The 24,589-nt window shown below is 42.2% G+C and overlaps 1 protein-coding gene and 1 pseudogene across 3 annotated transcripts; one reads left to right on the top strand and one right to left on the bottom strand.

Moving 5' to 3' along the window:
• The first annotated feature begins 4,346 nt into the window (after nt 1-4,346).
• Nucleotides 4,347-4,829, top strand: LOC105236432 (annotated as a pseudogene).
• On the bottom strand, nt 4,361-10,697 carry OOEP (oocyte expressed protein). 3 transcript variants are annotated; one of them, XM_019796787.2, is made up of 4 exons: nt 9,562-10,697; nt 9,173-9,352; nt 8,666-8,803; nt 4,361-4,861 (listed from the first exon to the last, which is right to left on the bottom strand). In XM_019796787.2, the coding sequence occupies exons 1-3, from the start codon at nt 9,749-9,751 to the stop codon at nt 8,703-8,705; spliced, it is 471 nt and encodes a 156-aa protein (XP_019652346.1). In that variant the 5' UTR covers nt 9,752-10,697; the 3' UTR covers nt 4,361-4,861; nt 8,666-8,702. The 3 variants fall into 3 exon arrangements, with proteins under 3 accessions (XP_019652346.1, XP_019652347.1, XP_011219788.1); XM_019796788.2 differs by lacking the exon at nt 8,666-8,803; XM_011221486.3 differs by lacking the exon at nt 4,361-4,861 and having other exon boundaries at nt 8,659-8,803.
• Nucleotides 10,698-24,589: the final 13,892 nt, after the last annotated feature.

Below are 24,589 nucleotides of genomic sequence, written 5' to 3' on the forward strand. Positions count from 1 at the left end.
GATGAAGTGCTAACAGTTCATTTTTGCTTTTATCTCCCTTGCCTCTGGGACGTGTCTAGTGAGAAGTTGCTATGGCCAAGGTCAAAGAGGTTGCTACCTGTATTCTCCTCTGCGATTTTGATGGTTTACTGTCACACATTTAGGTCTATCATTCATTTCGAATTTATTTTTGTGTATGGTGTAAGAAAGTGGTCCAGTTTCATCTGCATGTGGCTGTCCAGTTTTCCCAACATCATTTGTTGAAGAGACTGTCTTTTTTCCATTGGATATTCTTTCTTGCAGATGAAGCAACTTACTAAAAAACATAGAAAATTGGTCGAGGGAAAAGGTGTATACTTCCAAAATACTGGGTTTGTTCTATGAAGGTACACTGGAGTGCTCATTTCATTCTTTAAACTATATGTACATTATATTTGCATGAAAGAGTATATTTTAGGTGGTGAATTAGATGGGAAGACTCTGGAAACTAAGACCCACGGCAGTCAGTGAAACAGTTGTCAAGAAACAAAAGTAAAACTGCAGAACTCTGGAAACAATGACATTTGTTTGTACATTTTTGCAGGTAAACTTATTGAGGGCTAATAATCAGTCTGTACAATTTTTTTAAAAAAGATTTTATTTATTTGATAGAGAGAGAGAGACAGCCAGCGAGAGAGGGAACACAAGCAGGGGGGGTGGGAGAGGAAAAAGCAGGCTCCCAGTGGAGAAGCCTGATGCGGGTCTGGATCCCAGGACTCCGGGATCACATCCTGAGTCAAAGGCAGACGCTTAACGACCTAGCCACCCAGATGCTGCAGTCTGTACAATTTTTGAATAGGCTGACTAGAGGCATCAAGGGGAAAAAATTCACTGTTGATAGAATCTGTAGAAAACTTCTGAGGTTAGCTGCGGGTCACACATGGTAGCCAATCTCCAGGTTTTCCTGCAGCTCCACTTCAGTTAAGCCAGGTTGGCACTACTCATCAGAATCTCTCAATTTCACACTTTTGATCAAAACAAGGCCTTTTTAAATATCACTAAGAGTGGGACAAACAAAACAAAACATGTGTCTCCTGATTTATGTAGTATTTTTGCTAGAAATACATAATCTAGAGCTCACATGAGGAAACATAAAAAACAAAAGCAGGATTTATAAGCGAGAGAAAGAGAAAACTGCAGACTGAGAACAGTGAATCCTGCTCACATTTTGGGAGCAGGATAAACTGGCTGACAGGAAGTACTTTAGCCTGGACAGTGTCTTTGAGGGAACTCACTAAATGTATAAAAGAATACAATTTCAGGGGCGCCTGGGTGGCTCAGTCGTTAAGCATCTGCCTTCAGCTCAGGGCGTGATCCCAGAGTCCTGGGACCGAGCCCTGCTGCGTGGGGCTCCCTGCTCCACTGGGAAGCCTGTTTCTTCCTCTCCCACTCCCCCTGCTTGTGTTCCCTCTCTCGCTGGCTGTCTCTCTCTCTAATAAATAAATAAAATCTTAAAAAAAAAAAAAAGAATACAATTTCAGTTGTTTATGGGTTCTCTGGAAAACGTTGAGAATTTAGCTGTGGAGCTGTTATCCTATCTCTGTTATGCCTGGCTGTATACTTCTGGTAGTAACTTAAACTTAGTTAATACATGGCTGCACTATTTACCTCATCAGAATTTTTCACTAGACAGCCAGGAAAAACCTTATGTACAGCTTCCCCAGGTCCTTCTGAAGCACCTGTATAAGCAGGCTTTGAGAAGAACTCTCACCTTACAGTATCACCCCCTAAAAAAGTGGTTGTGACTCTAACTGGAACTGCATCAGGTTTTTTATTTTTTAAAAGATTTTTTTTTTTTTTAATTTGAGAGCACGAGAGAGACAGAGAGAAAGAGCACAAGCAGAGGGGAGAGGCAGAGGGAGAGGGACAAGCAGGGAGCAAGCCTGATGCAGGGCTTAATCCCAGGACGCTGGGATCATGACCTGAGCCAAACAGGCAGACGCTAACCGACTGAGCCACCCAGGCGCCCCTGCATTAGGTTTTAGATTAATCGGAGAACCGACCACATCTATCAACACCTTGGACTTTGCTATCTGAGGCGGTAGCATCTCTATTTATTCCGTCGTTATTCTTTCCTCCTTCTTTCCATCTCCTACTTCAAGTGTCATCACTGAGTTTAGGCTTTGTCCTTTTTATGTTTAGTCATAGATACATCAGTTCAAGGAATAAAGTTTCTGATTTTCTCAGAAATAAATTTTCATTAATCTGAAGTAGAATAAATTGGGATTTTTATAACCGCTAAAGCAACACTAAAAAATATTTTTAAAAAGCTATTTAATGGCATATAAAAATGTATTTATATAACACAAGATGGAGGAAAAACAACCAAAGACATAGGAAACAAATACCAAAATGGCAGACATAAACCCAAACATGTTGATAATTACATTAAATTTAAGAGGACTAAATCCTCAATCAAAACTCAGAGATGTTCCAACTAGAGCAGCCAGACTCAAAAAGCTACATTTTATATTATTCTATTTATACTAAATGTTCAGAGAAGGCAACTTTGCAGAGACAGAAAGCAGACTGGTTGTCTGAGGCTAGAGACAGTGGTAAGTGACTACAAATGGGCACAAGGGAATTTTTTGAAGTGGAAGGAAATCTTCAAAAACTGCTTTGCGGTGATGGTGGAACAACTCAGAAATTCACTAAAGAAAACTGAGTTGTTCATTCACAATTTTATAGTATGTAAATTGTAACCAATTAAGCAACTAATTTTTTTTAAATTGAGTGCAATAGTACTAATACCTGAATTCTCCAAAATGAAAATTCTGACAGTTGACAAAGATGTAGAGCATTTAGAAATCTCACGCACTGCTAGACAGAACGGAAACTGGTTCAATCACCTTGACAATTGGAACTTGTGCACATCCTAAAACCCAGCAATTCCAATCCTAGATACCTACTCAATAGAAATGCATATATGCATGCACCAAGTCAGGTATAAGAATTTTCAGAGTAGCACTATTCATTATAAGCCCAAACACGAAACAAAATGTACATTGACAGAATAGGAAACTAAATTATGGTTTACTCATACAATACTTGCAACATGGATAAATCTTACAATACTTCCATTTATATTTAAGTCAAACAGTAATTATCCTTGGGGAGGGTGCAAATGGAGGTTTCTGGAGTACTGGTAGTTTCTTCTCTGGGTGTTGGCTAAATGGATGTATTCCCTTTATTTCGTCTGATGGATCTTTTCACACTTTGTGTGTTTTTGTATGAATGCTGTGTATCAATAAAATGTTTACTAAAATAATAGAAAAAAATAAAATAGAAAAATATATGGAGTAATGGAAAGCTACTTGAAGGTAACACATGGACAGTGAGATTTTTGAATAATTATTTTAATACTTTATATATTGTCTTATTTTTTTAAAATATTTGAACATGTAAGTACATTTATCATCAGAAAAGTCAATAATGGGACGCCTGGGTGGCTCAGGTAGTTAAACATCTGTCTTCGGATCAGGTCATGATCCCAGAGTCCTGGGATGGAGTCCCGCATGCATGCGTGCATCGGCTCCTTGCTCAGCAGGGAGCCTATTTCTCCCTCTGCCTGCTGCTCCCCCTGCTTGTACTCTCTCTTTCTTTCTGACAAATAAATACAATCTTCAAAAAAAAGTAAGTAATGCGGAGACAGTGTTCTTAACAAAAGATTCACAACAGCTGTGTTTCAGTTTTGAAAAGGAAGAATACTTTATTATAGAAACCTCAAAGAAACAGGAGAGGAAAGGAATCTACACATAGATGAAGGTAACAGTAGGCAATAAGTGAGAATAAGGCAAAGTTACATCAAATCGGGTATTTACCACATCCAACCTCATCAGCCGGGGAACCCGGTAGAGACAGTCAGGCTGGAGTCCTGATACAGAGGCCTGGGTGGAGCCTCCCCCCCTCGCCTGAGACTTCCAACTGACCATCCCCATAAGGGCCATATTTATGGGGCAAATAACAGGGTTTGAAATTAAACATTTGTTTAATTCGCCTACATGCAGTTTGGAATGAGCTGCATTTCCATGTTATCATGTTTCTATATTTTCAAGGAACCTGGGCTATGTGTATGTGCCTCCTTTCCCAGATTCCATTCTGGGGGGCCAGCCCAGCCTGGCACAGGAGGGGATGTGAGACAAGATTTGTGGCTCTTGGCATCCAGAACAGATGCGCTGGTTCTGACCTGAAGGCCAGATAATATATTTCAAACAAGTAGGCTCCCAAAGTTATTCACACAGCCTGAGTCTCACAAACGATACTCCTCAGCCTGCCTGTGTATATGCACGTCCAGGTGGTCGGCTATACGGGAAAAACCACAAAACATTCATCTATACAGAACAGATGGGCATCATGGAGGCATACAAGCAGGTCCAAAAGGGGCCCCTGAAACTGAAAAGCGTGGCAGAGCTTGGCATGATCAAGCCAAAGAAGAAAAAGATGGACAAAGGTAAAATTCCTGGAAGCAATGGGAATGAGCAAAAGGGACGAACAGAAAGGAGGAGAAGCAGCACAGCCTGAACAAGGGACCCACCTGCAGGCAGCCATTGAGAAGATGCAGGAGAAGCGGCAATGGAAAGGATCCTGAAGCATCCAAAACCCACAGAGAGTGGAAGACTTCAACTGACCCCTGGACATTCTCACGGAGAACGACATTCCCAAAATCAGCTGGAAGAAGTTGCCTCCCCATCCAGGGGATCAAGGGGAAGTGGAAAGCAAAGTGGAAAGTGGGGTTATGTTTGTGCCTTTGCTATTTTCTGCTGAGACAGTGCTCTCCAAAGTAGTGTGCCGTCTTTTTGGAACTTGATTGAAGTAAGATGGTCCGTTTACTCTATTTTGGTTTCTAGGTAGCACAAAGAAGACAAACCTCTTTAGTTTGGACTGGAAATTTTTGAAAGATTATCCCCAGATTAAGGTTATTTTTGTGTGTCACAGAAAAGCGTTTTTACCCCCAAGTTGCATCTAACTCTGACAGCCAGCCAGCTATCTTTCCCTGCATGAGACAGACTCCAGAGGATCAGGAGCTAATGCCAGCGTGGCCTACAACTTGCAGATCCCCATAGGGCCCTGAGTGAGCTATGCTTCCAAGCTCCCTCTAGCTTGGGGCTTTTGCTGTTCCTTCGAGGGCCTAGCGAAGCCACCTGTACCTTCATGACCTTCAGAATGCCTTCTCAGCCACCTGGCCCGTGAGCCAGTACAGCCTGGGAAGCAAAACCACCACCTAAGGCAAGGATGGAATGTATAGTTTGTCCCTGTCTGGGCCTGTGGCCAGCATGCAGCTTTCCCCCCCACCTCCAGGGTCCTCCGTTCCAGACATGTCTAGAGGGTGTTCCCATGGCAGAGATCGCTGATTAAGCACAGCAGTCTTTGTAATGGAACCCAGACACAGCCTGCCTCACTTCCCTCCATCCCAGGGTCCAAGCAGCGCTTGTATTTATTCAGAGTTGGCATATAACATGTAGCCTGCTTGGCATTTCTGGCCTAAGGCACCTCAGGGGTGATGGGACCAGGGCAGAGCCTCAGCACAGACAGACATGGGTACAAAGGGGAGGACCCAGGTGCTGGTGCTGGTGAGCCATGATCTTTGAGGACCTATGGGATGAGGATCAAAATGCATATACTAGTGGGAGAAAGTTTCTGTTGACATAGGTAGTGAAAGAATAACAAAGTCAAAAGAGAAAAACCAAGTGTTGGGTTTGGGGGCTGTCACATGTGAACAGAATAAAGAAAAAACAGTTATTTAAAAAAAAAAAAGTCGGGGCGCCTGGGTGGCACAGCGGTTAAGCGTCTGCCTTCGGCTCAGGGCGTGATCCCGGCGTTCTGGGATCGAGCCCCACATCGGGCTCCTCTGCTGTGAGCCTGCTTCTTCCTCTCCCACTCCCCCTGCTTGTGTTCCCTCTCTCGCTGGCTGTCTCTATCTCTGTCAAATAAATAAATAAAATCTTTAAAAAAAAAATAAAAATAAAAATAAAAAAATAAAAATAAAAATAAAAAAAAAGTCAATAATGCTATTTTTATTTTGGATGTGGTACTAATAAATAGCTCTATTCTAGCAACTTGTTAGAAAAAACAGTCTTGTCCCTCAACAGAAGAACAAATACTGTTCATTCTTTACAATTAAGAGGTTTATTACAATTCCTCTTAAAAAGAAATAAAAACTATGAGAAAAGGAGTCTAAATTCAGGTGTGGAGAAAAATAAAAGCCAGTGGAAAAGTCTAAAGGGTTTGGATCCTGGAATCAATGTCTTGGTTCAAATCTCACTCATCCATCCCCACATCCTAGCTCTGTGACTTTAGCAAACTAATCATGTCCTACTTAGGTGCTTGGCATGGGGCCTGGTATGTGATATAAACTCTAATAATTAGCTAATATTATCCCCAAATTCTGAAAAGTAGAATGACAGAGCTACTCTTTTTATTAAAAAGTTATGAAGGGGGATTCCTAGGTGGCTCAGTCGGTTAAGTATCTGTCTTCAGCTCAGGTCATGATCCCAGGGTCCTGGAATCGAGTCCTGCATCGGGCTTCCTACTCAGCAGGTAGCCTGCTTCTCCCTCTGCCTGCTTCTCCCTCTGCCTGCTGCTCCCCCTCCTTGTGCACTTTCTCTGTGACAAATAAGTAAATAAAATCTTCACCAAAAAAAAGTTATGAAGGTAGTAAAAATGCTGTATCAGCACATGATGAAAGGGAACACAGAAAAACCATACTAAATGTTGTTTTAGTTTGCTAGCACTGCCATAACAAAGTAACAGACTGGGAGGCTGAAACAAGAAATATTTATTTTCTCAAAGATCTAGAGGCTGAAAGTTCAAAATCAAGGTGTCGGCAGGGCTGGTTTCTTCTGAGGTCTCTCCCCTTAGCTGGCAGATGGCTGCCATCTTGCTGTCTCCTCACATGGTCTTTTCTCTATATACCCACCTATCTGTGTGCATATTTCCTCTTCCCATAAGGACCCCAGTCATATTCGAAAAGGGCCCACCTATAGGACCTCATTTCATTTTAATTACATCTTTAAAGGCCTCTCTAAAATACAGTCACATTCTGAGGTACTGGGGGTTGGGGCTTCAACATGTTAATGCATAAAAAGGATGAAAAATATGCAGGATCATTTAGTAATTTAATTCTGGATAATTTTTAAAAAATTAGAATGTTTTGAGCATAACCCTCTTCCTCCAAATAACAGTAAAACAATGTTTAATGGTTTTGTGCATTTCCCACTAGAAATAACCTGTAGGAATATTTTTATCAAATTTCTGCAGAAGGAGAAAAAGCAGGAGTACCTAAGATTAAAAGTAAGGGGTTGGGAGGAGAGGGAAATCACACAGAAAACAATAATTAGTTTAACTACATACAATGAAAAATTTTCATATACAAAAAATGTGAGAAGGAAAGGGGTAGAAAATACCAGTTATAACAGACTATTATTTGTTACAAAAGCTTACACGGGTAATAAAAATTCGTATCTTCAGAGTTTAAAGAATATAGGAATGAATAAAGAAAAACATAAAAGCATTTCATAAAAATGTTAAGTAGGACAACGTTCAGTATCACTTATAATCAAAGCAGCATGTTTTAAAAGACTTGTGCAGGGCACTTGAGTGGCTCAGTCGGTTAAGGCTCCGACTCTTGATTTCGGGTCGTGATCTCAGGGTGGTGGGATCCAGTCGCACATCTGTCTCTGAGAAGCAGCTCAGAGTCTGCTTAGGATTCTCTCTCCCTCTGCCCCTCCCCCCAACTTGTGCATGTGCTCTAAACAAATAAATAAATAAAATCTTTAAAATTAAAAGACTTGTTCGTGTGTGTTTACAACCCTTGCAAACAGCTGGAATCCATTACTGCATAGGGGAGAAGAAACTTCATGAGTTAAATCAATTCCAACTCTGTACTGAGGTCATAGAGCTCTTGACAACCTCTCTCCCCCAAGCATCCTGCTTCCTGAAAGTGGAGGCAGCAAGAGGTTGGGGCTGTTTTGCACGCATTGGTCATAGCATGGTAATGGGTAATGGAAAAACAACCCAGTTCATGCAGGGCACCTGTGCAGAACTCAGAGGAAAAGGAGACAGCTGGCTTCGTGGCAGGATGCCTTCCAACAGCCAAGCTGCCAAGGACCCTGGCTGTTCTCTCATGAATCACAATGCTAACAGAATAACCGATTGCCTCAGCTTTCGTGTTCGAGCACCCACCCATGTGCAGGGAGGAAGCCTCTACTCCAAGAAGAAAATGCACACTAGTTGTTACTGAGGGGCCAAACCACCAACTTCAAAGGGAGAGCCTCAGAGAAGCATTGGCATTAACTATGAGCATATTAGAAATGCAAATTCATGGCCCTGCACTTAGGGCCTGACTCTGGCCATAAAATCACAAAAGGGTTAGTAGATTCAAAATGATAGAGGCAAAGGAAAAAGCAAAAATAAAACCACTACTATCAGCCTTTTACCCACCCCTCACATCAAGACGTGAATGAACAGAATCAATCTTTTAAATATTTGCTTAATTTTAAGTGAGCAAAGATTTTTATGCCATTGGGCAAAAAGGAAATTCATTTCTTTACTAGAATGGCACTACAAACTCACTTTTGCATCAACATAATCAAAGCACTACTCATCAAAACACAGGAAAAAAAGAATGCAGAGATTTATGGATACTTGCTTCTCTTGAACTTTAGTAGTAGAAGCAGGACTGTTTCTCACAATGCTCCTGAAAATACTTGTGCAACAGGAGGCTCAGGAGTCTGGGGACCTGATGCACCGGCCTTCAAGAACTCCTCAAGTTGTTTCATCCTCTCAGCTGGATAAGGAAAAATGCTTTCTGTTCCAAACTACTCCATCATTCAGGGGAGCAGGGGAGGAGGGGAGGTGCTAGCAGGATCACTTCTCAGGTGGAGGCTCTGACCGTGAGATCTGGAAATCCTGGTGAAACCAAGCTGAGGCTGCATGGGGCAGTGACGGGCCTGAATGTGTTAGATCTCGGTTTACTTTCCCAAGGTCCCACTTGGGACTCCTCTCACAAAGGGATGCTCAGGGGCCGCATGCAGAACACTGCAGTTAGGAAACTGCAAAAAGTTTTGGTAAGGTAATAAAGGCTGGAAGAAAGCCTGGTACAGCCAGGTCGTTCACCGGTGGCTCCCTCCACATGCAGGTGTTTAGAGACCCTCACCTCGAGCACGATGCTTCCGGTGCCAGGATGCCAGGTTCAGGAGCACGCTCTTCACCCGACTTTGTACCCGGGGCCGTCCAAAGATGGTGATTTCAGCTAAGTCCCCAGAGTTAACTATGTCCACCGTCAGCAGGACTTGGCTCATCCACTCCATTTCAGGAATTATGGCTCGGTCTGGGCCTAAACAGGAAAAGAGAGACTCTGAGGGGAAGCATGGTTGAAGGTGAGTCTAAATTTGAAGGGAATGCTGGCAGGAGCTGGAAGGTGGGGAGCGTGGCGTCAAAGGTGGCCTGCAAACCTGGCAGAGACTGTTGAGAGTTGCTCTGAGGGGTCTCTCTCCTCTTGGACTGGAGGGGGGTCATTCCACCAGCACCCCTGGGGTGGCTCACCGAAGATCGAGTCGGCCAGCCATGCCTCCAGGTAAAACACCAGTGGGTCTCTCAGTTCCTGCACAGGAAACCACCACGGCCGCGTGCGAATCCGCGGTGGTGGAAGTGGTGACCAGAGCAGCCTGTCCAGGGACTGGGCAGACGTCCACTCGTCCCCCTGGGCCTTAGCAGTACCCGCATCGTCGACCATGCTAGGGCCAACAGCCCAAGAAGGGCAAAGTCCGGGTAGCGCCCGCGGAACTCCAGCGAGGCGCGAAGGCTGTGCTCCCTTTTACGGCTTCCGGCCAGCCCCGCCTCTTCCTGCGGCTCCTGGTCATCCGTTCCGGGTGACCGACGCAATTGACACTGGGCGGCCTTTCCTGGTGGCGCCTGGGAGCCCGCCACACGGGCTTCGTCTCGGATCGGAAACTAGCATTTACTTGAGTTTCAGCCGGCTCTCAGAGGCTATCCGTGACCATCTCGGTTGAGTGTGGAATCAGCCTCAGAGGTCCCTGCCCCCGCACACAGCTGATTGACAGCGTGGTTTGGATTGGCGGCCTCATTGACCTGGAATCACTTTCTTCCTGGGTTAAGGTTTCGGCGTTACCTTCCAGAGGTAGGTAGGTGGATCGGGCCGAGGGCAGGCTCGTCGAATCTGTATTTTCTCCCTTCTGCTCCCTGTTGTCTTCCAACTCTCCGTTTGGTTACTACAAAATCCTTCAAGCAAGTGTGTCGTGTTTTAACATGTAAACGTCAGAGGTGGTCATTACAGAACACGTAGGGACTATAAACAAATCCCATTTATTTCCAACATCCTAAAACAACTAGTGTGGATGCACATTTCTTCCCAATATTCTTAATTTTAGAAATTTAAATTATGAAAGATTTCACACATTCAAAAAGTTATATAACCAATACCTATGTAACAACCCCCATCACCGCCCCCATTTAACAAGATGTTAACGTTTTCCTACATTTGCCTCACCTCTCTCTTCTTTAAAATAGATATACTGGGGCACCTGGGTGGCTCACTTGGTTAAGCGGCTGCCTTCGGCTCAGGGGTCGTGATTCCTGGGATCCCGCCCCACAGCCGGCTCCTTGCTCAGCGGCGAACCTGCTTCTCCCTCTGCCTGTCGCTCGCCCTGCTTGTGCTTGCTCTCCCCCCCCTCCGTGTCAAATTAATAAAATCTTTTAAAAAAAATAGATATCACTTAAAGCATCTTTCCTTTCCCTCCCCGCAGGAAATCATTGGCCTGAAGCTGGTGTGTATTATCCCATGCATGTTCTTATACTTTTTCTAGTGCATTTCTAGAAATCTTGTTTGGTAGTTGTTCTAGAAGACATAGAATATGCTGTGCAAACTATTTTGTTCTTGCAATTAGCTATGATGTGTTTGTTTTAAAAATCTTTTTAATGGGAAATTTTAATCATTTACAAAAGGCTGATAGTATTAATGTCCTGAATTCCCTCCTCCACATCATCTAGGCTTCAAAGGTTATCAGATAATCTATGAGATATTGACTCTAACTTTAGTGGATATTTTTATTTCTTCAATTTAATTTTAAAAATCAATATATTCACACTGTGAAACAAAAGTTCTCAAGGATATAAAAAATATATATGAAAGTTCTCTCTTTCAAGTATTCTCCCTCACTCTCCTACTAGTCTTTCTCCAATTGTGTGTATTGTGAACATCTTCTTCTAGTTTAAATTGTGTTTTCACGTTAAGGTGTCTTTTGACAAAATTTTTTAATTTTAATATAGGTAGACTTGTAAGTCTTTATAGTAAGTGCATTTTGTGTCTTGCTTAAATTCTTCATTGGGTGGCTTAGTGGGTTAAGCTACTGCTTTTGGCTCAGGCCGTGATCCTGGGGTCCTGGGATTGAGCCCCACATCCAGCTCCCTGCTCGACTGGAAGCCTGCTTCTCCTTCTCCCTCTGCCGCTCCCCCTGCTTGTAATCTCTAGCTCATTCTGTCTGTCAAATAAATAAATAAATAAAATCCTTAAAAAAGAAATAAAGAAATCCTTCACTGCCCTGAGGTCCAAAGTCACTCACTATACTTTTTACTAAGAATGCTAAAGCTTCTAAACATGTAAATTCTTGAACCATCTGGAGTTAATTTTTTTAATTTCATCGATTCATAAATTGATAGTTTTTTCCTTCAGCCATTCTCTTGAGGATGCATCCAACCTGAGGCCACTCCCAATGATCTCCTGGAAAATTTTCAGATGCCTACATATAGCATGAGTTAGCCACAAGGTTGGTTTGTAGTAATTAATTATGAAGTCAAGACGTACTTGAGAAAGGCAAGGTCTAGACATGTTCCTTTACCATTCGCATTTAGATGGCAGTTTATTTCTGATTTAGTTTTATTTTGGAAGTATAGCCATTAGGGGTCCTAGCTTTATGCAGAAACACCATGTTAAGTTTCCTACAGCTAGCAAGCCTTGAGTTTCATTTGCTGACCTCATGCCAGCTTCAAGTGGAATTTTCTGGGATGTAGCAGAATCTGCCAAGATGAATCACTCTATTACCTCCAAGGCTCTTAATTTACCTTTTACAGGGAGGGAACATGATTTGAATACTGCTCCAACATTTTCTAGCTCTGTGGCTGAGTGCAAGTTATTTAAGCTCTCTGCACCCCATAAAGTAAAAAAAAAAAAAAAAATACTACCCAGAAGATGACAGCATGCTTTCATTTCCTTTGCTTAGCCCTGGAGGAACCAGTCTGAGGAGCTTTGGGTTCAGACAATAAAGTATGTGAGTGAATTGATTCTCATTGAGAAGCTTTGTTCTTCATAACTTTACTTCTTGTAATCTTCAACTCTTAAGAAATCTCTGTACAATGAAAAACGTTACAAAGCCTAATGAAAACATAACACTGATTTTTTGCATCAGATAACATCAAAATATATGTCACAGATAGGAAAAATGGTTAAAATGAGGAAAATAAACTAGTAAAGAGATATTAACAAGTCACAGACAAGGAGCAATCATGCAGAAAAGGAATATAATAAAGGCCTAATATTTCTGAATATAGGACATTTTTCTAATGTTTAAGAGCATTTACAAACAGTGATTATACACTACTTCCCTCGGATGGATGGATGAATAGATAAGAAGACATTATACCACACTACTAAATAATATTCAAATAAAGTAAGAAATGAAAATCATCACTGATAGGCTACTTAGAATATAAGAATAATTTACAAAGTACATTTCAAAAACATTTTGGAAAATGTACATTCAGAAAAATCTAGTTTTCAGTCCCTTCTTGTTTATCCTGTATTCTCCTCCCCAATATAGTTAACTATTATTCATTTTTGGATTATCCTTCCATTGCAACAAATGTAGATACAAGTACCTGGGAATTTTTGCTTTTACTTTTTTGTAATATTACATGTATTTTATTGTACTCCTTTCCCACCAGCTCTTTATTTTGAAAAAACGTATGGGAAATGTAGGGAAAATGGTAAGAACATTAAATTTACATTCTATACTTTGCAGTTTCACTAGTTAACATTTTCTTTCATTTATTTTATCTCTACCTTCATATAGTTTTTCATGCACTATTTGTGACGTAGCAAACATCATGACGCTCGACCCCAACTATTGCAACATTATCTCCTGAGAGCAAAGACATTCTCCTACACAACCTTCATCCAGGAAATACAACATTCATTCAATACTGTTGTCTAATATACAGTTCGATTTCACTTTCCCCACTTTTTCTAATAATGTACTTTATAGCTAATTTTTAAAAACCTACAGTTCAATCAAGGAACATGCACTGCATTTACTTATATCTCTAGTCTCTTTTAATCTAGTATCATTCTCTGTTGTTTAATCTTTAATAACATTGACATTTTAAAAACATTTTAAATTTTGTATTGTGGAAAATTCTAAACATATAGAAAAGTATTTCTGGCCATTGTTCATTTATATATTCAGTCTCTCAGTTTCCACTTTTGGCCATTCTTTCATTTTTTTTTTTTAAAGATTTTATGTATTTATTTGACAGAGAGAGAGACAGCCAGCGAGAGAGGGAACACAAGCAGGGGGAGTGGGAGAGGAAGAAGCAGGCTTCCCGAGGAGGAGCCTGATGCGGGGCTCAGTCCCAGAACTCTGGGATCACGCCCTGAGCCGAAGGCAGACGCTTAACTACTGAGCCACCCAGGCGCCCCCATTCTCTCATTTTTGAGGGTTGACCAGTTCAGGGAAAACTAGAGATCACTGTTTGGAGAGCCTTCATAATCAACTGTATTGTAAGATCTTGTTGCCTTTTTTGTTCACGGATCATCTTGGAGAGCCTCTGGTGAGAGCGTGACTGTAGAAGCAAGGGACCCTGGATAGAATGTGTCGAGAGAAAATTCAGAAAACTTTACATGAGACAAATATTTAGAGTGGGAAACAAACTATTGGAAAATAGGGAGACTTCCTAACCAAAAGTGGCTTGAAGCTCGGTTTATAAAGCATGAATGCATTACCTTGGCTACTAGAAACATACATTCCTTTTAGGATCGTAGGACTACAGAAGCTTACCTGTTTGTACCTGATTAGCTCGGAAGCTACAAGGTAATGCTGACATGAAAAAAGCTTAGGTTTTGTTTCAGGTCAGAGTCAGAATTTCAGGGAAATCCTCATAGTTTTAAGTTTTGGCGACCTGACGATGAGTGCTTGATGTACAGGTAGGTATATTTAAACGGTGGCCTCCTTTAACAAATGCAGGAGAGCAGCAGCAGGACCATTACGACAAAAACGAGAACAATTAATAATCCCTGTAAAATGCTTTGGAATCAGGAATCCTAATTGTCCCACCCAGGCCAAGAGAATGAATCCTGTAGAGGATGCGCTTGTCTGGATCACTCAGCAAAATTACATGAAATGACTTTTTGCAGTTAGTGATAACCTAGGGAAGGAGGTTGGCAGGAGCTCAGCTCAGCAGGGAGCGAGAACTGAGCTGCCAGGTGTCAGAGTAGCCACTTAAAGCCACAAGCCAAAAAGGAAAGAGTTAAACCTTTAATCACTTGCTGCAATTGAATAAGCAAGAGGCTAAAAGCAGAGGAAGGCGGCCTCCCTCTGTTCCATTTTCCCTCACGGAATGTGGTCAGATACGTAAACACGTAAACACGGAGTAGGTGTTGTCTCATAGTTGAGGGAAAACAAAAAGCTCGGGCAGTTTTATGGATCCTGAGGTGGGTGGGGGCAGAGGAGGAGGGAAAGAAGGCAGGGCTCAGAGTGGGAAAGTACTAGCTACTGCGGAGTTAGAGTGGGGAAAAATTTCTTCATGTGTTTCCTCCTTCCTCTCACTTCCCCTTCAACTCCTACTGAAAAAGACCTCTGACCAGGACCTCGGATAGAGACCTAGGAATGTAAATATTCAAAAGAGCTTGATGGGTCTGGAAGGGCTCGAGTCCTTGACTGCAAGTCCCTGCTAAGACTGCAATGCATTGGCTGCACATTCTCAGAAAGGAATCTTTCTCAGTTGACTTCTTTTGGCGGAATATAGTCTCCTCCTCCTGGGAGGTAAATGTCTTGACAGTTTGGATGCCCAAAAATGTTTTTAAAATTCTCCATCTGTCCATAGTTCGGTTGGGTTATATTCTGAATTTTAAATAATTTTCCTTTATAATTTTTAAGGCAATTCTGCATTGTCTTCTGGCCTCTAACATTGCTAGAGAACTGAGATGCCATTCTGATTTCCATTCCTTTTTTTAAGACTATGTTTTAGAGCAGGTTTAGGTCCCCAGCAGAACTGAGCAGTGAGTTCCCATATACCACCTTCCACCTCACACAGCACAGCCTCTCCACCAGCAATATCTCGCACCGGAGATATACCAGTGTTCACACTGGTGAACAATCAGTGAACCTGCATGGCATATCATTATACCCCAGAGTCCATGGTTTACATTAGCGTTCACTCTTGTACTTCCTATGAGTTTGAACAAATGTATGATATCCACCATTACGATATTACACAGAATAGGTGTCCATTCTTTTTGCATGTCACTTTCTTGTTCTGTCTCTGTCTATAGGTGTTTTGGACCTTCTCTTTGTCTTTTAGTGTCCTGATGAAGTGCCTGTGTAATTTTCTTTTATCCATTGTGTTGATCAGTCAGTGTGCCTTCTCTTTCAGTTCTGGGAAATTTTTTGGACTTTTTTTTTTTTTAAGATTTTATTTATTTGAGAAAGAGACAGCGCAAGCAGTGGAGGGGCAGAGGGAGGGGGACGGACAGACTCCTCGCTGAGCACGGAGCCCAGTGTAAGGCTGGATCCCAGGATCCTGAGATCTTGACCTGAACCGAAGTCAGGCACTTAACTGACTGAGCCACCCAGGTGGCTTTTTGAACTATTTCTTTGACAATTTCCTCCTCAACATTTTCTCTATTATTTTCTGAAATCTCTGTTAATTGATTGGTAGATTCTGTAGTGGATCTTCTAGACTCTTCCCATATTTTTCTTATACTTTCTTTCCTATTTGGTAAACCTCTTTTAGTCTTTGAATATTCTTTTTATAATCTGTTCTTATTTCATGAATTTAATGTCTTATCTTTCAGATATTAATGCCTTTTCAAGTTTTCTTCTGTTTGCTACACTGTTTCTGTTTTCAGATTTCTTTTTATCTTTTGTCTCTTTTGTTAGAGATTTTCGTGGAACATCGCATATTATATATGGCTGTTCCTGTTTAAAAAACCTAATTGGTGGGGCGCCTGGGTGGCATAGCGCTTAAGTGTCTGCCTTCAGCTCAGGGCGTGATCCTGGCGTTATGGGATTGACCCCCACATCAGGCCCCTCCACTATGAGCCTGCTTCTTCCTCTCCCACTCCCCCTGCTTGTGTACCCTCTCTTGCTGGCTGTCTCTATCTCTGTCGAATAAATAAAATCTTTAAAAAAACATAAAAAATAAATAAATAAATAAATAAATAAATAAATAAATAAATAAATAAAATAAAAAACCTAATTGGCAGCTTTGTGATCAGGGGGTTACTCAAGGGCTTCATTGTAAAACAAGCTGTCTCAATAGTTTGTAAACTTGAGCTACAACAAAATCACCTGGAGTGCAAGTTAAAATACACCTTACTGCCGCACCACCAATTCCCTATCTCCAGAGTGGGAAGTTGTTCCTAAGGATTGCTCGTGGCATAGGAAACCTAGTAGGCAAGCCCTTCCTCCTCAGTATCAGGGTTTGTGTTTGTGTTTTCTTGAATTAATCAATTACACCTGAGAGGAATCATTCACTTTTCTGCCTGGAAGGTGTAAACCTGTGTCCCAGGATTACATGAGCCGAATAGGGACAGAGGAGTTGTATTAATCTCCTTATTTGCTCTTGCACCTCTTTACTCTTCTAGCATCTGTTGGCCCAGAGTCCAAAAAAACCTTTCTGGATCTATACCAATCTCAAATAGGCCTTCAGTCAGTGTCAGGTACAGAATGGTAGAAGGGGGGCAATGGTTCTCCCTTTAATATAGACTTTCAGCTAGTTCTTCTGCCCTCATCCTCATTTTGAGAGGTCCTTTCTGTCTCTTATTTCTGAGGCAGACTGAGATTCTACAAAGAAAAACAGCCTTTTCAAGGCTTAGTTTAGGGCTTTCTCTGGTCTTAACCAAATACCACACTTTCATCTGCTTTCTAGCTTCCAGTATTTTTTTTTTTTTGGCTTCCTTCATCCTGCCTATTTTTTATTCTCATGCATTTGTGTCTTTTAATAATCTATTTACTGTCATTTTAGAGAGATTTTGGCAGGGTGTATGATGAATGCTGTGTGTTTCAATCTGTCCTTATTTTAGGTCTTTCATGATTAGTATTTTTAATCTTCCCTCATACTTTTTTTTTTTTTTAATTAGAGAGATGGGGAGGGGCAGAGGGAGAAGGAGAGAGAGAATCTTAAGCAAGCTCCATGCCCAGCACAAAGCCTGACTCAGGGCTTGAACTCCCAACCCTGAGATCATGACCTGAGACAAAATCAAGAGTCAGATGCTTAGCCACCTGAGCCACCCAGGCACCCCATAATCTTCCCTCATACTTGATGAATAGTTTGGGTATAGATATAGGATTTAAATTTTAAATAACATCTAAATTATATTTTATGTATGAAGCTAATGATACATGTCCAGATTTGCACTCTAGAGTCCTGTTAAATGCTTTCAGTCTTTAAAAATGTGAGGAAATAAATGAACCTTGAAGTGAACACATGCCTTTAGAAAAAGGGCAACCCCCCCCAACTCCAGGACAAACTAAAATAGGGCATAAGTAGCTTGTGTAAATGAAATGTTAAATGGTTGAAATTTTGTATTCCATCAAGAAGGAAAGTAATATGAAATGAATGTTGGGCATGAGAATTAAACATAAGATAGGGAAGAAAGCCCCAATAGTGATAGTCATGTCACAAAGTCCTTAAGAGGCCCCTAGGCCTGGGCTTCCAGAGAGGCTGCATCAGTTCTCTGCCTCATGCCTGTTGGTTCTACTTAGTCCCTGCTCTCCCTACTTTATATCGTCTTCTCTTTCCTTCCAACTGTCTGCCCTAAAGTCTTTGAGTTCCAGCACCCACTGCGAAGATAACCGCCTTACAAAGACTATTTAACCAGCTCCCACAATGATGTCAGGTCAAATCCTGACAAGAAAGGGGAAGATCTGTCATTACTAGCAGATGATATGATTGTTGAGAGAAATAAATAAATACATACATAAATTTAAAAATAAAACTATTGGAACTAATGAAAGAGTTGAGCAAGTTTATCAGATACAAGAATGACACACCAAAACCAAGAGTGTACTAGTATACCAGCACACTGTGATAAACAGAAAATATAACAATTTAAAGAAGATCTCAAATAATCCAAAACACAAAGTACCTATAATGATCTAGACCTGTATCAATAAAATGATAAAAGTTTACTTCAAGATATAAAAAAGGACCTCAGGAGACAAAGAACTATACCATTCATGAACATAATGACTGTTCAAAACTGATCAAATTCTCTTAGACTCCCAACAGATTCATCATTCTGGACGCTGACAGGGCATTAACTCATTATGCTGAAAACTGACATATAAAGGGAAAGAGCCAAGTATGTACACCACCTTTCTTGTAGAAGCTCTATTTCAGGATAATCAAGATAAGGAAAGTACTTTGTTTAGAACTCAAGCCAATAATAACGTATAGAAAGATAAAAGGTAGAATTAAATTATTACCATTCTGCAATCACTGATGAGATAACAGACCTAAGCAATGGTCGTCAAAGAACACAAAACCCATTAGATGAAAGACTGATGGAAAAATTCATAACAGGTGAATCAGGATAGCAACACTTGAACTCACTGAATAATTTTAATATTAGAAGTGTACAGACTAGACAACACATGCGTCATGATTTGCAACAGGAACTAAAGAGCACTACATATAAAGTCTTCTTCCTTCCTTTTTTTTTCTTTTAAAAGCATTTACTTATTTATTTATTTATTTATTTATTTATTTGTCAGAGAGCGTGAGCACAAGCACAGGCAGGTAGGGGGAGGGGCAGGCAGAGGGAGAAGCAGGCTCTCCTGCTGAGCAAGGAGCCTGATGCAGGACTCAATCCCAGAACCCTGGGATCATGACATTAGCTGTGAAGGCAGACGCTTAACCAACTGAGCCACCCAGGCATCCCTAAAGTCTTCCTTTCAAAAATAAAATTGAAGCTGGAACTATTCAAGCTTCTTCCTCTAACTACCAGTGTTTAGGAAACCCAGAGATGGGAGAAATGAGGATACAATCAGCTAATGAAGCATGGAAGAATATCCTAGTTTTCTAGGTCATACACATGTTCTAAATTTTAAAAAGACTGAAAGACATTAATCAAATATGTTGGGGAGTTCTTTAACATCTGGATTCAAATAAGTTAACTGTAAAATTTGAACAGGGTCTGGGTATGATATATTAATGAGCTGCTGTTAATTTTATTAAACATGATAATGGCATTAAGGTTATGGATTCTCCTCTACTCTCTATTACCCGTCCTAACTTCTCCATGACCTTCCCTTTAAAGCTTAGTGTCCTGAAGATCCCATCCTCTGGTTCTCTTCTTTCTCTTCTTACTTGCTTCCCAAGAATTCTTACTGATTCCCAGATTTGACCAGGTTTCTAAACCTTGATCTCCACCCAGAATCTCTTTCCTGATGCTACCAGACCCACCAGCTATGAAGTCCTCAAGATACTGGAAATTCTAGTTTCCAGTGTCAACTCGCCATCTCATTCCTTCCATTTAACTTGCTTTCCAGAACAGATGACCAAAATAGTAACCCTGAAGCATGTTCATCAACTCCCTTTTACCCACCCCCACATACCTGGTGAAATGATGAAGCTCGGGACAGACTTCTGTGGGAGGGTGCTCTTCACCAACTTCGAATAAAAAAGATCTGGTCCTTTTTAAAAGGATAATTTGACAGTCACCTACCAAAAATCTGGTTTGTAGCCTTTATGATTTAGTAGTTCAATGTCTCGGACTCCCTCTTACAAAAACTGACAAAGCAACGTGAACAAAGTTTTTCATTCCAGCATTGTTTGCTATAGTGTCAAAGTTTTGAACAAATGTCCAAAAAGAAAATGATTAAAATTTGGGAACCAATTATCTAAACTACATACAGGTAATACAGTACATTGCAAACGTTAAAAATAACACAACAGATCGAATGAACAGAATATCTTTGATGTACTGTTCAGTAAAAAGAGCAAGTTATAGATTCGAACAGCATGACCTCAATTTTGTATCAAGTGCTCAATTCCCATGACTAATGCTTCTGGCACCGGACCGCGAGGGCAGCCGAGGCTGGAGACACCGGCGTGCCGCGGGACGATGGGGCCAAAGCCAAGGGTGCGAGTGTGAGACGAGTTGATCCCAGCAAGAGATAGACGGTTCCAGGAGCCGCAGGATTGGCGCTGCAGGTGCGAAGAAGTCCGAGGGACTAGGCGCCTCGCGGCCAGGCCACGCCACCGCCGCTGCCCCGGGACCCCGGGGGCAGTGGCACCTGCGCACAGGACCCGGGCTCACGGTGGCCTTTTCTGCGCCTTCAGAGACCGACCGATATACTAGGACTGAAGTAAAGGACATAACCAGCACAGAAAAAAGAAGACAGAGAAAACCCCTCCAGCTCAGCGGACCCGTCTCTCTGATACCCGCTGACTGCGGAGCGCGTAGGGGAGCAGCCGGCTGCCCAGACTGGACGGCCCCGGCCCCGCCCGGCCGGGCACTGCGGGCTACGGAGCCACGGGGGACGCCACTCGCCGAGATCCCGGACATTCGGCCCTCGGCTCTTTTCTGGTGGTGCCTGTGCTCACCCTAGGTGAGTTGGGCTTTGGTTCCTCCTTTGGCCTGATAGGTCTGACTTTAATTCACGCCTGCACTGACCCGACCGGGGAAGCTTAGGGCATACGGCGGTGTTCTCTTCCACTTGGAAGCAGGCCTGGCTAAAATGGTTTTTGGTCAGTGAATACAGAGGTGATGCGCACGTGAGGCCCTGTCCCTCCTCCCTGGGTCAGCCGGCGGGCGCCCGGAGCCCCAGTCTGAGATGCGTTCCTCCCAGGATCTCCCCCAGCAACCGCTCAGGTTGTCCGAACTCCCCCCTTGGACCTGCGTTTCCCCCTCCTACAGGCTTCAACCTTGAGCAAATCCTAACAATCGTGAAAGTGACCGGAGTTAGGCTCAGGCTTGTAAACTCCAGCTCGGTCCTGGATGAGGTCACGGTCCAGGGATTCCTGCTGTGCGGGGACGGGGCCGGATTGGTGATCCAGGTCCTGGCGGGGTGGAGCTGTTTGCTTTCCATCTCAAACTGAATCGTGGCGTGACAGGGAGGGGAGAAAGATTAGGCCAGGGCCCACTTTTCCAATAGGCTTGGTAGGCACAGTGCCTAGGACCCACGAAAATATTTTAATTAAAAAATTAAAGTTTTTAAATTTAATTAAAATTAAATTAAATGCCAGGGTGGCTCAGTCAGATATCTGCCCTGGGCTCTCGTCATGGTCCCAGATTCCTGGGATCGAGTCCCATATCGGGCCCCTTGCTCAATAAGGAACCTGCTTCTCCTTCTGCTTCTTCCTCCCTGCATGTGTTCTCTCACTCTCTCTCAAATAAATAAATAAAATTTCAAAAAAAATTTTAATCAGAAAAAAGGGAGCATTATAATAATGAACCCTGATACTCATTTTTATGCCAACACCATGGTAAAATACAATATTTATTTACTTAGTTTTTTTTTTTTTTAAGATTTTATTTATTTATTTATTTGACAGAGAGAGAGACAGCCAGCGAGAGAGGGAACAGAGCAGGGGGAGTGGGAGAGGAAGAAGCAGGCTCCCAGCGGAGGAGCCTGATGTGGGGCTTGATCCCAGGACTCTGGGATCACGCCCTGAGCCAAAGGCAGATGCTTAATGACTGAGCCACCCGGGTGCCCCTACTTAGTCTTTTTAAACCACCCAAGAAGGCATAGGTGCCAAGGACCCGTGAAAATACTCACACCTTTATCTGGTCATGTGGAACCCCAGAGCCCAAAGGACAGTGACAAGAGCCCTTTTGGGGACCCAACTCAGGTGTGCATCTGGAACTCCACTTTACATGGCACAAAGATGGTCAGATCTATAGGAGCAAAAGCAAAAGCCAACCAGAATCCTTCAAACTACAAAAGCTAATGATTGCTGAGGTGTCAAGGGAGGTTCAGATTAGAGGCCTGGTCCCGGTCCTGAAACTGTAGACAAACACATTCCCATTCTTCCACCTAACCTTACTCCCTATATTTGCCTATGTGATTACAGTCTGGAGTTTTTATTGGGACTATCAAAAATGCATTTCTTTTTTTTTTTTTTTTTTTTAAAGATTTTATTTATTTATTCGACAGAGATAGAGACAGCCAGTGAGAGAGGGAACACAAGCAGGGGGAGTGGGAGAGGAAGAAGCAGGCTCATAGCAGAGGAGCCTGATGTGGGGCTCGATCCCATAACGCCAGGATCACGCCCTGAGCCGAAGGCAGACGCTTAACCGCTGTGCCACCCAGGCGCCCCAAAAATGCATTTCTTAAACTCTGGATTGACTGATGGGGGAGGAGAAACTTACCTTGTACTTAATTCTCTTTTTAACATTAGATTTTCCTTGCTGACATCCTGACTTGAAGTGGCTCTGGCACATTAAAGATAAAGCTGAGCTCTCTCACCATTCCTAGAGTCCCCTTCAACCATCTCTTCACTGACAGAATTAACCTTTTCTTAGATAACAGAGGAGAGAAAGAAAAGAAGAAGGAGAAGGAGAAAAGTAGCTTAGTATGAGAAAGAAAAGTCTGCCCTGCCAACTGGTGGGCCAAGAGGACAGGCACTGATAAAGCTAGCTGCCAAGTTAACAACAGTATTTCTCCCAAAGACATGCTGCATGCATCAATTCATAAATTGTCACAATAATCTCCCCTCCCTCCTTTAAATGACTTCTGTATTCTTACTAAATCAGAAACTTTGTTTTCGGGATGCCTTTGTTTTCGGTGGTGCAGTCAGTTGGGCATCTGCCTTCAGCTCAGGTCATGATCTCCGAGTCCTGGGATCAAGCCCCTCATGGATTCCCTGCTCAGCGGGGAGCCTGCTTCTTCCTCTCCCTCTGCCCCTCCACCCTGCTTGTGTTCCCTTTCTCTTTCTATCTCAAGTGAATTAATAAAATCTTTTAAAAAAAGAATACTGTATGATTCCATTTATATAAAGTTCAAAAACATGCAAGAGAAGGAAAGGTCCAATATCCTCTGGTAATATATGTCCTCTGATAATATTCTTTCATTTGATTGGGACAGTGGTTACAGCAGTGCTGCTTTGAAAATTCATTGAGCTTCAGCCTCATGATTTATACATGTAAGTAGGTAAATTAAACTTATTTTTAAAAAAGTTTAGAGATCTAGTGATCAAGTACAATCAGCATGTAGTCTTAATAAATTCTGACTTATGTATAAAGTTGAAACTTTATTTCACAGAGGCCACAGAACACAGAGTAAGTACTCAAAACACAAGAGATAGATAGCAGTGATCAAAAAAGGAGAAAAGTAGACCCAGGTTTACAAAGAAGATTTGGAAATCGGTCTGTTGGATTTCAGTCTGAGTCTGAGTCCTGCTTCAGGTACTGGACAGCTTCACTTTGGATATGTAAACTAGCCTAGGGGAAGAGCTGAAGGCCAAAACTGCAGGGTGGCAAATCCGGCCATTGAAAATTGTTGAAAATCATTAATGAAAATGTGTCTTAGCAGAGGGAGGGAGGCAAGGTCGAGAAAAGTGAACTCTCACTTTGTGCAGAATTTACTTTGAAGAAGGCCAAGGGTGAGCATGATCTGAGGAATTTGGGGTTGCCACTGCAGACTTCTCGGTAGCCTGGGTATTCAAGGAAACAGATAGGGCAAATAGCACCTGAGGCCAGGTAAGGTTTTACTTTCTTAGGGGAAATATTTTCTTTGGCCCACCACTCAAGAGGTAATGGAGGGACTTGGGGCAGGTTGATCAGAAATAGGTGGCTCGATGAGTGCTGAAGAACACCTGGAAAGTCACCTGTAATTGTGAAGTAAAAGAAACCATCTCTGTGAAACGATATGCCCAATACATTTCTTAAGGGTGGGAATGTTAAGGGCATTGTATCAACTGCCTCTGTTTTCTTGATCAAGTAGTTTGTAAAACCACCTATGAGCTGGTGGGGGGGGGCATGATCTTATTAGTGGGAGTGGAAGGGTTGACAACAGGGAAAATGACAAGTGTGTGAGGAGTAAATGCAACACAAGCCAAAGGAAGGAAGTAATAAAGATTAAGAGTGAAAAATCTATGAAATAGAAAACAGAAAAAGTCAATAAAAAGTGGGTCCTTTACAAAGAAAAACAAGATTGACAAAGAATAAAATTTAAATTACTAAAATCAGGTGGGGGTGGGCTAGATGGGTGATAGGTAGGTGTTAAGGGGAGCACTTGTGATGAGCACTAGGTGTTGTATGTATGTGGTGAATCACTGAATTCCACCCCTGAAACCAATTATACTGTATGTTAACTGGAATTTAAATAAAAAT

The sequence above is a fragment of the Ailuropoda melanoleuca genome, chromosome 19 (assembly GCF_002007445.2).
Source record: "Ailuropoda melanoleuca isolate Jingjing chromosome 19, ASM200744v2, whole genome shotgun sequence".
Lineage (NCBI taxonomy): Eukaryota > Metazoa > Chordata > Mammalia > Carnivora > Ursidae > Ailuropoda > Ailuropoda melanoleuca.

Coding starts and splice junctions, on each gene's coding strand:
- OOEP (XM_019796787.2), bottom strand. CDS start 9,751: ATGGTCGACGATGCGGGTACTGCTAAGGCCCAGGGGGACGAGTGGACG. Junction 9,353..9,561: donor GCTGGCCGACTCGATCTTCG/GTGAGCCACCCC, acceptor TTTCCTGTTTAG/GCCCAGACCGAGCCATAATT. Junction 8,804..9,172: donor CCGGAAGCATCGTGCTCGAG/GTGAGGGTCTCT, acceptor TTCCTTATCCAG/CTGAGAGGATGAAACAACTT.